Source organism: Haliaeetus leucocephalus, unplaced genomic scaffold (genome assembly GCF_000737465.1).
Source record: "Haliaeetus leucocephalus isolate CR32 unplaced genomic scaffold, Haliaeetus_leucocephalus-4.0 Scaffold273, whole genome shotgun sequence".
In the NCBI taxonomy this organism is placed as follows: Eukaryota; Metazoa; Chordata; class Aves; order Accipitriformes; family Accipitridae; genus Haliaeetus; species Haliaeetus leucocephalus.
Genome location: NW_010972709.1, coordinates 662,279 through 677,506, shown reverse-complemented (window position 1 = coordinate 677,506; position 15,228 = coordinate 662,279). Strand labels below are relative to the sequence as shown.

Below are 15,228 nucleotides of genomic sequence, written 5' to 3'. Positions count from 1 at the left end.
CCCCCCCCGGAGCTCCCCCCGCCACCGTCCCGGGGGTCACCCGGGAGCAAAGCGTTCCCTCCGCCGGGGCTCGGCGGCACCTGCGGCCATTAACCGCCCGCCCGGTCGCTTTCCTGCCAGCCGGCCCAAGAGCCGGCTCACCGCAGTCCCGGTAGACCGAAGGGCGATGGGGAACGCGAAGGAGCGAACCGGAGGTGGCGGCGACGAGGAGAGCGGGGGTTCGTGCGGGGTCCGTCCTCGTCCCGTGCCCCCGCCGCAGCTGCAGGGCTCTCCGCTGGCCGGGGAGCCGCCGGTGTTTACAGAATGAAGTTTGGTGCTATTTAAAGCTTCCAGTGCTCTCGGAGAAGAGCGTTGACAGCTGGACTAGGAACATGTGCCTACGTCCCACCCTGGTTTAAGGAGGATTTCTGGAGGCTCAGTCAGAAGTAATGCTTCTGGCCTTCAGAAATCCTTCCACGCAGGTGGCTTTTCTGAGCTTGGCAGGGGACAAAGACAACCCCTTGCCTCCCACAGAGCTGTCTCCAAAGTCCCAGGAAACGGGACTGTGCGATACCAATGGGCACACAGTCCCCTGGGTGAGACGGCATCGCTCTGCTCCGGTGCCCAGCAGTGCCACGGGCTGCCCCGGCTCACCGGGCTCCCGGCACCACAGCAGCGATACCAATACAGGTCCCTCGGGTTGGGCACTGACACAGGCACCGCCAGCTCCCAGCATGAAGCTGAGCCACTACACACCGGGCAGCTCTTGCTCCTGTGTGGTGCTGCCTGGGACGCCGCTGCCGCCTGCATGCCCGTCTCTTGGCACTGATCAGTTTGGGAAGAGGCACCCATGCTTTGAAAAATCTGCTTTTTGCTAAATCCGCTGCGGACAATAACCCTGGGTGACTGCGACAAGGAGAAGCCCCAGTGCTGCTCTCTTAACACACTTACATGCAAGAAGGTCGGCTGTCAGCGAGGTTCACGCTCACACAGTTCATGTGCTGTACGTAGCACAGAGCTATGCTTCTGCTTACAAAGGGAGAGGTGGCAAGGGAAAGGACCTTTCTGTGCTCTGTCCCTGCTCCAGGGTCCCAGTAGACCAGCTGGAGGGATGTTGCCCTTATTTGTGGACAGTTTTAGCTGTTGCAGCAGCTCTTGCAGTGTGGTGGGGACCAGTGATGAGCCCAACCGCCTCTCCGGGCTGCATGCCGCACGGTCCCCATGCCTGGAGAGCCAGGAGCAGGATTTCCATTTAGGTGTGGGAACAGCGAGCTCAGGGTCAGCTGTTTCCATCTGGCACTGGCCCAAGGAGGCATCAGTGACCACTAATGTTGGCACTGGGAAGGGCACAGCCAGGGAGAGCCATGGTATGGGGGAGGCGAGCTGAGCATCGCCCCTCTGAACTGCCTTGGTCCCTGGCTGGCGCCAAGCTCACTGCATGCTCTCCTGCGCTAAACACTTTTGCTTATTCTGGCAACTAACCCATCAGTCGGCAGAGCACGCAAGGGTCACCGGCCTTGAGCGATGATGAATGATATCGCATTGCTCCAGCGCGGCAGGGACTCGGCCGCCGGCTGCTCCAGCACACAGCCCTGCCTGGGCTGGGAGGCAGAGCGCCCGAGGCCAGGGAATCAGACACCCTCTTTGTCACCGAATTTACGGTCAGTCTCACCAATTTGTCAGCAGCCGCGGAGCAGTAAAGCTGCCGGAGAGCTGCCCTCGGCCTGGCTGAGGCACAGAAACATCCCTGGCATTCTCCAGGCTCAGCGGTGCTCATTCGGGGTGGGGGCACACAGACAGCAGTCCCCGGCCGATGGGCCCCACGCCTCCCAGAAAGCGGAGATGAGCGCTGGGCTTTGCTCCAGTGCTGGATGCCGTAAGCCGTGGACCTGGTGCAGCCCTGGCAGCACACGGTGCCCTTCCTCCATGGTGATACCGTGGAAGGCAGCACCACAGCACAAGAAATACAGCAGAGAGCTTGGTCAGGAGGGCAGCACTTTGCTGCAAGCTTGGCTGCCGGCTGGCTGCAGGACCGCTGCCTCTGCCCCGGCGGGCTCACAGCCCACAATTGCGAGCCCAGCCTACAGACCCCTCCAGGAGGGATGCTCAGAGCCTGGCACGGCTGCAGCACCCAGGGCTGTGCCGGGCACACCGGGGGAAGGACAGGGCGGCTTGGGCAGAGGAGGCTGCCAAACCCCGGCACCAAGGTCCAGAAACCCAGGGCTCGGGGTGGAGATAATAGCAATTACAGACGTGGGGCACGGCCGCACCTTGGGGCCGGGAACGCGCGGCAGAAGGGAGAGCTGTACATGCTGCTGCCTTTGCAGATCTGGTGCTGGAGAAATGGGACCTGCAGTGCGATCGCAACAGCCGGGAGCACCGGACGGTGGAGATGAGCGGCCAGCAGCTGGTGGTGCGGCGGGGGCAGCCCTTCACCATCACCCTGTGCTTCTCGGGCAGGGGCTACGAGGAGGGGGTGGACAAACTCGCCTTCAATGTCGAGACGGGTGAGTGCCGCCGTGCCCTACGCCCCGAGCGAGCGCCTGCCTGCCGCAGGGCGAGCTGCCCTCTGCCCCTGCTCCAGGGCTCACCCCGTGCTCACGTGGCAGTGCCCCGTCGCACGCAGTCCCCGAACGTGTCCCGTCCCCTCCCGGCAGAGGCTGGTGCTGTGCACAGCTTTTACACCAAGACAGAGAGAAAAGGTAGAAACACGGCCCCGTAATGAGAGCTGAAGGGAAGCGATAAAGAAAGAAAACAAAAAGCCACCGCCTCCTCTTCCTCCCATGCCCAAGCCAGACTCAGGGACGTGCCAGAGCTGCCGGCTCACTGGGAAGTGCCTTGGCTGTGGCCGGGGAACCCACCCAAGTCTCTTGCCCTTCTGAGAAACATCAGCAAAAGTGAATCTTTTCAGCCGGAGGGTTTCACAGCACTTTCGCAGATGGTATTTTTACCCAGCCGCCCCTGCTCTCCCCCTCCTCCATCACTCGGACATCCCTGGAGCAGGGTTTGCTCAGGAAACGCAAACCCTGGAGAAAGGAAACGTTCCCACTGAGCCTCCCCAGCGCACAGCCCCACCGCAGCCCCCCCCCGAGCGGTGCCGGAGCTGGTACACGGGAGCTGGGCGCAGCATCTGGCAGGTTCCTGTGGCTCCTTGCCGGGGACTTATCCTGCTGCTGCGGCCCTGGCGAGAGCCCGCCGGGAACAGCGGGGATGGGGACGTCACTCCTGCAGCCAGAGCTGGGCACAGGGCAGGGGCTCGGCCCCCACCAGCTCAGAGCGAAGGGTGAGGAAGCTATTTCTTGGGCAAGAGTTATTTTGGGACTGCAGCATCCTGCTGAGTCAACCAGGCTAGAATTCAAAGTGAAACTGCACTCGGGTTTCCTTGCGCTGTATAACGCTCTTTTTCTTCCCCCCCCCCCAAAACTCCAATCCTGCCATGGGGTGACAAACACAAACCCAGCTCCCTCATTGCCCCCCCCCCCCCCAGTCCCAAGGCAGCCATGGCAGGGGGTCCACCCTCAAACTTGCCGGGTTTCTATAAAGTCGTGCTGCATCCCAGGCAATTCCAGGCTGGTTTTGCAAGCGAGGCGAAGCCCCACGGCGCAGCCTCCTGGGACAAAGGCACAGGCTGGCGGCGGCTGCCATCGGGCTGGAATGCAGCCCTGGAGCTTGCAGAAAAAGGGCAAAGGTGCTTCAGCTCTCACAAAGACACTTCGGCTCTCGCAAAGGCGCGTGACCATGCCACCCCACTGGAGGTGGCCCCAGCCTGTCCCTCAGTGGGGCTGGACCCACAGCCCTGTCAGGGCAGGGGCTGCCCGACCTGTGTGTCCCCCCCAGGACAGCAAAGCTGCTGAGGCCACCTACCACCTCCCGCAGGAAAGAGGGGAACGGCTCCGTGTAAGAATAGAGCCTGTATTTTTAAAGTGGCCGTGTTTGAAGAGCTCTGCTCAGGCGCCTGGGGTGTGGGGGGATGCTGCAGGCTTTGCAGGCAGGGAGGAGGAGGATGAGGCAGGCTCCCGTGGCTGCCTGTCCCCACGGCAGGGCCAGGCTGACCCTTGCCAAAAGGACAGGGTTAGCTCAACCCAGCCTCCCTGAAAGGACAGAAAGGAGAAACTGTGTCACTCTCATGAGTTCATGAGTATTTTTGGCGATTCGCCTGGCGTCCTGCCCACGCTGCGGGCGAAGGCTGGCAGGGGACCAGCCCTGGGCTGTGCTCCTGGCAGGGGTGGCGGGGGAGCAGACCACAGCAGCACCACTGCCCCGGCTGCCAGCCAACCCTGCCCAGGCACCGGCATCACCGCGGAGCCACGCTTGGCCGGGGCCGGGCATCACAGCTCCCCAGAGGAGCGGTGCTTGGAGCCGGCTGGGCGCAGGTGGCTTGGACACGGCTGCAAGCTCGGAGGGGCCGGCAGGGATCACGCTGTCCTCGGCTCGAGCGCCGTGGCCACTGATGTAATGGCTAATCGTGGGATGTTTGCAGCAACGCCTGAGGCTGCACACACATAGCAGGGCTCCTGCCCAGAGCACCCCGGCAATGGGGGCTCTGCGGTTCACGGCTGGGGCCCCCGCGCCATGGGCTGTGGCAGGATGGAGCTACACGGGCACGGGGACTCGGCAGCTCCGCTCCAAGCGGAGGCAAGAGTGGGCGCAGCTGAGGGGAGAAGACATGGCCCTGGGGCGAGCACCCCCTCCGCTCTCCTGGCCCTGGGGCGCCCGTGGGGCGAGTGCCTCCCTCCTGCTCCTTCCCAAACAGCAAGGGACGTGTCTGAGCTTCCCACGGCTGGGCTGCCCCACACCCCCAATACCCCACAAACCAAACAGCAAACATTCCTGGGTTACAAGAGCTGAGGTCCAGGCAGCCACCGCAGGGCAGAGGGCGCGGGAACACTGCGGGGAGCTTGCAGGGCAGGTCCCCTTGGCACAGCCCCCCGGGAGTGGGGCTCCCAGGACCCCTAAAGCACCAGGAGAGCTGACACGCTCCTTCTTGGCAGGACCCTGCCCCATCGAGACGTCGGGAACCAGGTCCCACTTTGCCGTGACCGATTTCCCCGAGGAATCGGGCTGGAGCGCCGTGGTCCAGCAGCAGGATGGGAATTCCCTCTCCGTCTCGCTCTGCTCCCCAACCAGCGCCTGCATCGGCCGCTACAGCCTGACGCTGGAGACCTCCACCGGCTACCAGGGCACCAGCTACCGCATCGGGCACTTCGTTCTGCTCTTTAACGCCTGGCACCCAGGTGAGGCTTTCACCTTCCCTAGACCTGGGGTTCCCAGGCAAGGTGAGCACAAGCCACCCCCCAGCTCTGCCAGGACAGACCCCAGGTGCCCCAAGCCCTGTCCTGAGCTGAGATCTAAGCAGAAATCCACACTTTGCTTCCACCTCCACACAGACCCCACAGCAGGTCAGGGCCACGAGCACCATCCCCCACCCCAGGACATACGCAGCCCCTCTGTCAGCACCCCAAACACCCAATACCCCTTCCAGGCTGCCCCCACCGCACGGTGCCCCACGGGAGCTCACCTCTGTGGTACTGGTGCGAAGCCCTAAGCAGCAACAGCAGCTCCCAGCCTGCTGGGCAGCGGAAAAGCCCCTAATTACCCCCTAATTGCTCCTCATTGCCCCCATCTGGCCAGCCCCTCCCACACCCGCTGTTGGCTCAGGGACGAGCTCTGGGTGCTCCCAGGGACGTTACTGTCCCAGTGAAATTTGGGCAGCCTGACAGAGAAGGGAGGCTCAGTGCTGCAGGGTTTTAACGATCCTGGGCAAACAACAGCTGAGATTTTTATCTATCCACATCCTTCCTCTGCCCCGAGGAGCAGTCCTGTGCTGCCCCGCTCCCAGCTCCACCCAGCCAGAACTGGGCCAAACTGGCCAATTTCCTGAATCCCAAACGCTCGGTGCTGGCTCCACCAAGATAAGGGGCATTGGGAAGCTTCACTCACCCAGGGCTCTGCCGAGCGCTAGTCTGGAGATGCATGTGTTGGGTTTTTTTCTGAAAACTTTTCCAGTAAAGAGTGATTTTTCCAGCAGTAACTGCTGTGTGAGCAAAATGGCTTCAGCTGTGATCTCTCCCAGTTCCCACTGCTTGTTTCTCCCACCAGGGAGGTTTTCCCTCCTGGGAAAAGACCTAACTCCATAAAGCAAAAGGGAGGAAAGAAAGAGAGAAATGAGAAAGAATGGAAAACCCCAGGCCCGCTGAAAACTTCCCATCAGCTCAAATCAAACTGGGTTGAAATTCTCCAACAGTTTTTTCAGATGGGAGCAGTTCCAAGCCCCTGTTGCCTCATTTCTCACCAGATCCATCCCTGGGGAGGGGGAACCCTAAGCAGGGCCGGTGGGTGCGGGGCAGAGCCCCGTCCCCATCTCTTTCTCTCCCCGCAGAGGACACGGTTTTCCTCCGAGATGAGGATGAGCGCGGCGAGTATGTGCTGTCCCAGCAGGGACTCATCTACCAGGGCGCCTGCGACTACATCACCTCCACCCCCTGGAACTTCGGCCAGGTGAGCGGGGCAGGGACCCCCAGGACCCCCGGCCGAGCCCAGCCCGTGCAGCCCTGGTGCCGCAGGGCACGGGGACTGGTGCCCCGTGTGCGCCCGAAAACATGCACCCCGAATGCAGCCAGCACCTTGGGGAGGATCCGGCCCTGCCACGCGACCGTGCTACAAACCAACCAAGATCTCCTTTCCAAGAGGGGAACGTGCTGACTTCGAAGCGTGGCAGAGCGAAGGGAGCGTTCCTGCACGGCTCCCGGGGGCCCCAGGGGCGCGCGCCCCTAATCGGGGTGGCCACGCTGCGCCGGGAGCCGGTGCCCGATAACGCGCTCCCCGGCACCGTGCTGGCCATGCCGATAAGGCAGCGCCCGTGCCCCGAGCCGCAGCCCCCCACCGCCGCGCTGGGCTCCAGTGCCGGGGGAGCCCTGGCCGCCCTCCTCGAGCTCCGGGCTGTTCCGGAGGGGCTGCGGAGCCGGCGGGAGCAAGGGTGCGCGTGGCCCCTGCAGGATCCGCGTCTCAGTTCGGGGAAAGGCTGTGACTCACCTGGTGATGGGAAATAGGTGGTTTTCCCCGGAGGTCAGGTCCGTGCCTGACCCCTGCGCAGCGGCGGCTGCAGGAAGCAGGATCCGGCCCCGGCGCGAGGGCGGGAGCTCGCCCTTGGGCTTCCCAGGCTGAACCTCCGCCGGCCGCAGCGTCAGCCCCTCGTTGCGGTGGCACGAACCAGGGAAAGTCACTCAGCGGGTGCTGGCTTGGGGAGGGGACCCCGGGGCTGCGTGACCCCCGTGTGCCCGGCAGCTTCGCTTGCGGGGCATCGTGGTGAGCCAGGGAGGGAGGACGGAGGCGGGAGAGCCCCCGTGCGCCGTGGGGACCTCACGCACCTTTTCTCCCCGCTCTGCACCAGTTCGAGGATGACATCTTGTCCATCTGCCTCAATCTGCTGGACACAAACCCCAAATTCCTGAGGGACCAGAATAGGGATTGCTCCCGCCGCAACGACCCTGTGTACATCGGCAGGGTGGTGAGCGCCATGGTGAGTCCTGCAGGGTTTTGGCCACCAGCGTGCCCAGCAGGGTGTCCCCAGGCTCCCCAACACCCCACGTTCCCTGGGGTGCAAACGCCCCCCCAGCTATAGCTCGCAACTACAGCTGTGACAGAGAGGTGGCATTTGCCATTCCCCCTCCAGTTACACTAGTTTCCTTCCCCGGGGTGTTTCGCATCCCCGTTACAACCTTTCCTGCTATTGCTCTTATATCACATATATATAAGATTCTTTTAAGAGGAAAGAAATAGCAGAGGTGAGCACGCGTCATCCCAGGAGCAACCTTTGCTCCTCGCTGACTGCTGCAGGTCATAATCATACCCAAAATCCCAGGCAGGAGGACATGTTTCTAAAATCCTTCCCCAATTAGCGCATCCCAATTATGGCCTCTCCATCCACCCGCTCTCTCACCTGTGCGTCCCCAGCACGCCGGGATGCAGGTGGTTGCAGTGCAAGAGTGCACCCGCCTGCATCCCAGTGTGCTCTTGCACGGCTCCAGGATGGCTCATGAGTGTGACAGCACGTGTGAGCTGGGGAAAGGCACTTTCCCTCCCTCACCAGCCTCCTCTTGTCATGCCACAGGTAAATTGTAACGACGAGGACCGCGGGGTGCTGGCAGGGCGGTGGGACAACCATTACGAAGATGGGATGAGCCCGATGGCCTGGATCGGGAGCGTGGATATTCTCAAGAGGTGGAAGGACTTTGGCTGCCAGCCAGTCAAGTATGGCCAGTGCTGGGTCTTCGCTGCCGTGGCGTGTACCGGTGAGAGCAGACGTCTCCCCTTCCCTGCAGGATGGGGCCACCCGTATCCCCCCACCCGGGCCCTCTGCACTGCTCCCAGTGCTGCAGCAGGAGAGAACTGCTAGGGCTGATTACAATCAGCCTGGAATGATTGCTTAGCAATTAAGCTCTCTGTTATTCTAATTTGTCAGGAAATGGAGGGAAAAAATGATAGAAAAGGGCTCTGGCTTTTCAATTAGTGCTGCCCCCAGGCCAGGCAGAGGGGGAGGGACTGGATGCTCAGCACAGGAAGGAAAGTGGCTTTAAGGTCAAGTTTGCAATAAGGTCATGAATCCACTGAGACCAAAATAATTTCACTGCCACCGGGGCAGTCGGGCTGGGGCAAAAGAGAAGAAGAATTCCAGGCTCGCTTCTGTTGGGAAGCACGTTTGCACACTTGCGCAGTTTCGTCCTGAGAAAAACGCTGCACTTGAGGGGTTGCATGAGTGCGCGTGTGCATTTATATATCACAGATATACGAGATCCTTTTTAGAGAAGAGAAATAGCAGAAAACTAAAGTGGATTTTTCTGCGACTCACAGAAGTTTATAGCCTTCCTTTGAAGCGTTATAACTACCTCCCTGTTCCCCAGGGAGCTCTGCTCGCAGTAAAAGGCAGCTGTGAGATTAAATAAGAGGTTGCAGCGCACTGCTGCCCATGCACTCCCTCAAAAGCACTCGCAGCCACTTTTGTGCCTTTTTTCTACTGCAGTATCAAAACCCAGCCGACTGTCAGTGCCGCGTGCCACCCATCTCGCCCGCGGCACGCCGAGTCCCACAGCGACTGCAGGAACCAGCCTGTCCTGGGGACCAGTCCCCAGGCACCCCTTTGAGGGGAAAAGGGAGGGGCAGGAGCCGTGCAAACCTGGGGCTCCATGGGATGGGAGCTGTGCAAACCCGGGGCTGTGCAAACCTGGGACTGCCCGGGATGGGAGCCGGGCAAGCCTGGGACCCCCAGTGCCGGGACCCCCGTCTCACCCTGCCCTGCCTCCCCGCAGTCTTGCGGTGCCTGGGGATCCCCAGCCGGGTGGTGACCAACTACAACTCGGCCCACGACACCAACGGCAACCTGGTCATCGACCGCTACCTCAGCGAGACGGGGGAGCAGGAGCAGCGCTCCAAGGACATGATCTGGTGAGCGGCACGGCGGGACCCCAGCCTGCCCACCCCCGGGGCAGCGTTTGTCCCTTCTCCAGCCCTTCCCCGGAGCCCAGCGGGCACTGGGAGAGGCTGAGGCCACGATGTCCTGGCTTCTCTTGCAGGAACTTCCATTGCTGGGTAGAGTCCTGGATGGCCCGTCCGGACCTGGCAGCCGGCTACGATGGCTGGCAGGCGCTGGACCCGACACCCCAGGAGAAGAGCGAGGGTACGGCGCGCACCGTGCAGGCACTCTGTCCTGACCCGGCAGGGTCTGCCCTCGCCACGACAGCGTCTTGCCCCCGCGGTGGCTGAACCCCGGGTGGTGATGGCATCTCCGCTCCCTTGCAGGGGTTTTCTGCTGCGGGCCAGCCCCCGTCAAAGCCATCAAGGAGGGCGACCTGCAGCTGAAGTACGACATCCCCTTCGTCTTCGCGGAGGTGAACGCCGACGTCGTGTACTGGGTGGTGCAGCGCGACGGATCGCGGAAGAAGAGCACCCACTCCTCGGTTGTGGGGAAGAACATCAGCACCAAGACCGTGGGCAAGGACAGCAGGGAGGACATCACCCACACCTACAAGTACCCGGAGGGTACGGGGCAGCAGTGGGGGCAGAGACACCCCGGGGTGGGGGTGTCTGTTGGGAAACGATTAATTAATGCAGCAACTGCACCAGGAGGGCTCCGGGGATAAGGGCAAAGCAGCCCAGACCACGTCCTTCTGGGAAACACAGGTTTTCTTCATGCACCGCAGGGTCTGAAAAGGAGAGAGACGTGTTTGCGAAGGCAGAGCACGAGAAGAGCTCTCTCAGGCAGGAGGACGAGGGGCTGCACCTCAAGATCAAGCTGTCGGAGGGCGCAAACAATGGCTGCGACTTTGACGTCTTTGCCGTCATCAACAACAACACAGACATAGAGCGAGTCTGCAGGCTCATGCTGTGCGCTCGAACCGCCAGCTACAACGGCACCGTCGGGCCCCAGTGCGGCATGAAGGACCTGCTGAACGTCACCCTCGCGCCCCGGGCAGGTAAGAGACCCGCTGGCAGCGAGGAGAGGATGCTTGGGTGAGGGCTGGGGTCAGGTCAGCAATTTTCCCGTGTTCAACTGCGTCTCCGGGGTCTGCAGTGAGGCTACGGTGCCAGGGCGAGGGCTGGGGCTGGGTCCCCCCACCAGAGCACCACCGTGCTGGTCAGGGGCCAGGGCAGCCCTCGCAGGCAGTGGGAGAGAGCCACTGCCACCAGCTCCAGGCTTTGCACCGACAGCTTTCCAGAGGGGAAACCCTGGTCACAGCCACCGTCTCCGCACACACGACAGTTGAGCAGCAGTAAGAGCTGGGCTTATCCCGCTGAGGATAAGGTTGGCACAGGGAGATGGGACCAGTGGGAAGGGCTGCAGGCTTGCACAGAGCCCCTCAGCCCCGCTCAGGACCTGGGGGTCAGCACCAGCCTCCCTAAAAACACGGTGTAAGCCAAGGGCCAGGTTTCACTTTTAGCCTTCCCCATCTTTGCTTCTCCAGCTTGGCACTGCCCAGCACTGCAGGGGTTGTTGTATCCCCTCCGGTTGTACCACCACCACCGGTTCATCAGGTCAGCACACTCTGGGCTGGCATAGGGCAGCAATTGGAGGTTTCTGTTTAATCCCGTGCAGTAACGGCCGTGTTAAAGCATGGCCTGGGGCTGGGCAGTAGGGACAGCCGGCACCCAGAGCAGGTGCCGGGGCGTTTATCCATCCGGCAGCCCTGTGCCGCGTCACCACCGTTCACCAGCAACTGCCTTGGTGGGCAAAGCCCCAGGCTGGTGGGGGCTCATGCGAGCTGCAGCTCCATCACAAGGCTGCTCAGTGAGCAATGCCTCCTTCAGGGCTGCCTCCTTATTTATCTACCACTGGGGATTTTTAATCTTTGATGAAAGGATAAGGAACATTGCTCAGGCAGGGGGTTGGAAAGGCATTTAGAGCAGGACAAAAGTTACTGCTGTTGAATCCGTCATGCCGAGGGAGCAAGCTGTGTGCGTCCCAAGGCTGTCGTCCCCAGGGCACTCTGTTGCACTCGTGTCCATCCCTCTCTTGCTCTTCCACACGCCTCCGCTTTGCAAGCCGGAGCTGGGCTAGGCTGGTGTCTCTGGCAGGATTTTCCCACAGGCAGGGAGAGCAGGACTGACCCCGGGTCAGCTCCAATAGCACGGTCCCAGGCTGGGGGGAAGCAGACAGCCCTGGGTTTTGTCGGCCAGGCTGGTCACAGCAGCGCTGAAGCTCTCAGCATCTCCTCCTTGGGCAGGCGTTTCGCCACAGAGCTCTCCTGGTGCGGGCTGGCTGAACCTTCGTTTGCCTTTGTTACAAATTAGCGTTATCGCCTGGTAATTAAACAAGAGTTTTGATTTATGTCAGTTTTCTACAGACCCTTCAGGGCTTGGAAACGTAATACATCTGCTGTCCTGGAATGGCCTAATTTTTAATCTATGCCAAGATCTGGTCTCCTAACAGGACCCGTAACAAATGCAGCACTCAGCACTGTGCTATTTCTTGAGCTGCCCGAAGGGAATAACGAATGTGCCCGCTGTCGCTGCTGCAAAGGGAAGCAGGACACTGCCTTTGCTCACGCTGGCACCCCCTCCCCACGGTGTCGGCACCGGCAGGTACCAGCACCTGCAAGAACTGCTCTGCGGGGCCGGACGGGGACAGCGGGGTCCGTGCATTGCTAGAGGAGCCCCGCTGGCCTTTAGGGTCTTTAACATCCCTGTCCACAAGTTAATTCAACATCATTTTCTCTGAAGCTTTAATTACGAGCTCCTGAAGCTTCTCCCCCCAGCTCCTGCCTGGGAATATAGACCCCAGGACTTCCCAGCCTGCAGCCTTCAGGGAACCCCTGCACTCTGTGCCGGTGCAGGGATCCCAGCTGGAGCGGTGCTGAGCCCGTCCCTCTCCCTGCAGCCCCAGCCGGTGCTGCAGCACTTCACGTCCTGCCACGGGAACGCCAGGCTTTGCTTCCAGTGGTCACGGCCTCCCTGGGGTCCTTCCTCAAGACAGCTCCACAGCTGGTTGCCTTCAGCCTCCTTCCCACCCTCAGCACAAGACAGCCCAGTCCCTAACTGGCTTTGGGATAAATCACGCTCAGAGCTGAGCGAGGGCAGCTGCCGGGAAGCCGGGCTGCCTCCCGCCACCAGCACCGGCTGCCAAGGGCTGGCGAAGCCCCTCTGGGACCCCGGTGCTGGCGCATCCCCAGGGTCCTGCCCTGACACGCGGCTCCTTCCCCTTCCTGCGCTCTGACTGTCACGTCTGGCGCTGGGTGTTGGAACCCTGGCCGGGCTGTGGGGTCCCTGCCCGCTGCCCCAAGCCGGGCACTCGCAGCCCTGCTTCCCTGCGTGGGTGGGAGCACCAGCACCCAGGACCCCAAGGACCCAGCTGGGCACAGGGCAGGTGTCTGCAGCTCATTTGGGGGTTGATGACAGCTAACTATAACCTGTTTTCTTTGGGAAGCGATTAGGACTGACACCTCCCAGCGCAGGCTTGTTTGTGGGCTCACGGTGCCATGCCCACCCCACGGTACCCCTTCCCCGCAGGGGTACTCCCAGTGCTGCGGGACTCCCAGCTCCCCTGAGACTTTCCCATCCTTGCAAAGCACCTGGAGAAGCTCCTGGAGAGCCCAGACCATCCCAGCAGCAGCTGGGTGCCAGCACAGGGCCACTGGGTTGGGGAGGGGGCCTGACCCTGCTCTGCTTCCCCTTCCAGAGAATAGCGTGCCCCTGCGCATCCTGTACGAGAAGTATGGGGAGAGCTTGACCCAGGACAACCTCATCAAGGTGGTGGCTCTCCTCACCGAGTACCAGACCGGCAATGTGGTTGTGGCAGTCCGGGATGTCTACATCCAGAATCCGGAGATCAAGATCAGGGTAAGGGCCCAGCGCCCTGTCCCGGATGGGTTTGGGGGGGACATTTCCCATTGACAGGAGGTTGCTGCAATTGCCCTGGGGGATTGCTCCCAGGGACCCGAGCCCTGGGGCTGGGGCAACCCCACCACGGCAGGGATTGGGCAGCAGGTCCTGCATTGCTGAGTAGGGCTGCATCCCCAGGGACCTGCCAGGCTCAGAGCAAGGGGGAGCACCGTCACCCCCAGGCATGGCGGTGCTGGGGCTCCAACCCCTCCTGCTTGCAGATTTTAGGGGAGCCGATGCAGAATCGGAAGCTGGTGGCGGAGATGAGCCTGGTGAACCCCCTCGCAGCCCCCCTGAACAACTGCGTGTTCGTGGTGGAGGGCGCCGGCCTCACCAATGGGCAGCAGACCAAGGAGCTGTAAGAGCTTTTTCGCCTTTCACCCGGCCGTTGGGAGCAGGGCAGGGGGGTATTTTTGTGCCCGGAGCCCCCCAGGGAGGGCTGCTCTGGGGTCCGACTCTGCTATGGGCACAGCGGGAGCTGGGGCCGTGCTGGTCCCTGTGGGGCACAGGGGCTCGGAGCATCTCTGCCCCACGCCTCGCTGGGGATGGGGGGGCTCGGCTATGCCATGGGGGGGTCCCTGCTGCCCAGGGTCCTGGGCACGGGGAGGGAGAGGGGCCGCCCCACTGACCCCCCTGCCTTCCGCCAGCGAGGAGCCTGTGGAGCCACACGCGGAGGCCAAGGTCAGGCTGGATTTCGTGCCGCGCCAGTCGGGACTGCGCAAGCTGGTGGTGGACTTCGAGAGCGACAAGCTGACGGGGGTGAAGGGCCACCGCAACGTCATCATCGCCCCCCAGCCCAAGTGAGCGGCCACCGTGGTGGCCGCCCCCCCCGCCGCAGAGACCCTGCCTCCTCCTCTCCTGCTCGGGGGGCTCACCGGCCCCCTACTCGCTTTAGCCCAAGACGGTCCCAGCAGCGCGTGGAAGGACGACTGCCGAAGCCCAGCCTGACCCCGACGTGGCGGCCCTGGTACCACGCTCCCCCCCTGGGAGCGCTCGATGCTGCAGGGAGAGAAGCGAGGGGAGCCGGGGGCTTTCGGAGGCTCCCTGCACCAGCCGCTCGCTTCACCGCCTTTCCCTTGCCCCGCGGGGTGGAAACGTCCCCGTCCTGCCTGTCCCCCTGCCTGGGTGCAGCAGGGACCCCCAGAGCCCCCCCAAGCCCAGCACAGCCAGGCAGCGGCCAGCCCCCTCCTCTTTCTGCAGCACTGACAGCCCCGGGCCGCAGCGCCCATTTCATAGACCAAACAGCCGAACAACCTTCTCCAGCACCGACTGCACCTCAGCTGTGCTCACGCATGCCGTTGCAATTCTCTGAACACAGTTTGGTAGAGAAAAGATTGTATACTGTGAGCACAAAGCTGTTCATATGCTATATACGTATATAACAAACCTATTTATATAGAAATACATACTGCATATAACCCTACTGCATAGGTAAAGCAGGGTATTTGCTTTGATAACCATTCCTGTCACTGCAAACACTGTGCAGTGAGGGACAGGATGTTTCCTTGACATGAATTAACTATGCAAGCACTGAATAAAAACTCTATTTTTCACTTTTAAAGCCATCCCGGCTCTTCTTGAGCATCCTCTCCAAACAGAGGCGCCCAGCAGCTCCTCGCCCAGCGCCTGAGTGGGGGGGGGGTGGTCAAGTTTCACCCCCAGCCCAGCACTGAAGCTGTGGATTTATTGCTGTGGCCAACACTTTGCTGCACTAAAGCCATGCTGTCGGCTCCACTTCAGCCACCTCCCTCCACCCTGAGCCACAGAGCCGGCACAGCCCAGCATTCTCGGGGTGCTCTGCAGCTCAGGGGTTGTACCCATAAAGAGCGGTGACCCCCACGGCTCCCCCAGTCCCACAGCACAACTCAGCAGCAGCCA

The 15,228-nt window shown here is 61.8% G+C and overlaps 1 protein-coding gene across 3 annotated transcripts; it reads left to right on the top strand.

The window, feature by feature from the left end:
• Window positions 1-2,310: 2,310 nt before the first annotated feature.
• TGM2 (transglutaminase 2) lies at window positions 2,311-12,783 on the top strand. 3 transcript variants are annotated; one of them, XM_010569369.1, is made up of 10 exons: window positions 2,311-2,486; window positions 4,971-5,213; window positions 6,359-6,477; window positions 7,370-7,498; window positions 8,090-8,270; window positions 9,285-9,420; window positions 9,549-9,652; window positions 9,775-10,014; window positions 10,176-10,448; window positions 11,903-12,783. In XM_010569369.1, the coding sequence occupies exons 1-10, from the start codon at window positions 2,372-2,374 to the stop codon at window positions 12,118-12,120; spliced, it is 1,758 nt and encodes a 585-aa protein (XP_010567671.1). In that variant the 5' UTR covers window positions 2,311-2,371; the 3' UTR covers window positions 12,121-12,783. The 3 variants fall into 3 exon arrangements, with proteins under 3 accessions (XP_010567671.1, XP_010567674.1, XP_010567672.1); XM_010569372.1 differs by having other exon boundaries at window positions 11,807-11,995; XM_010569370.1 differs by lacking the exon at window positions 11,903-12,783 and adding an exon at window positions 10,938-11,229.
• The last annotated feature ends 2,445 nt before the right edge of the window (window positions 12,784-15,228 follow it).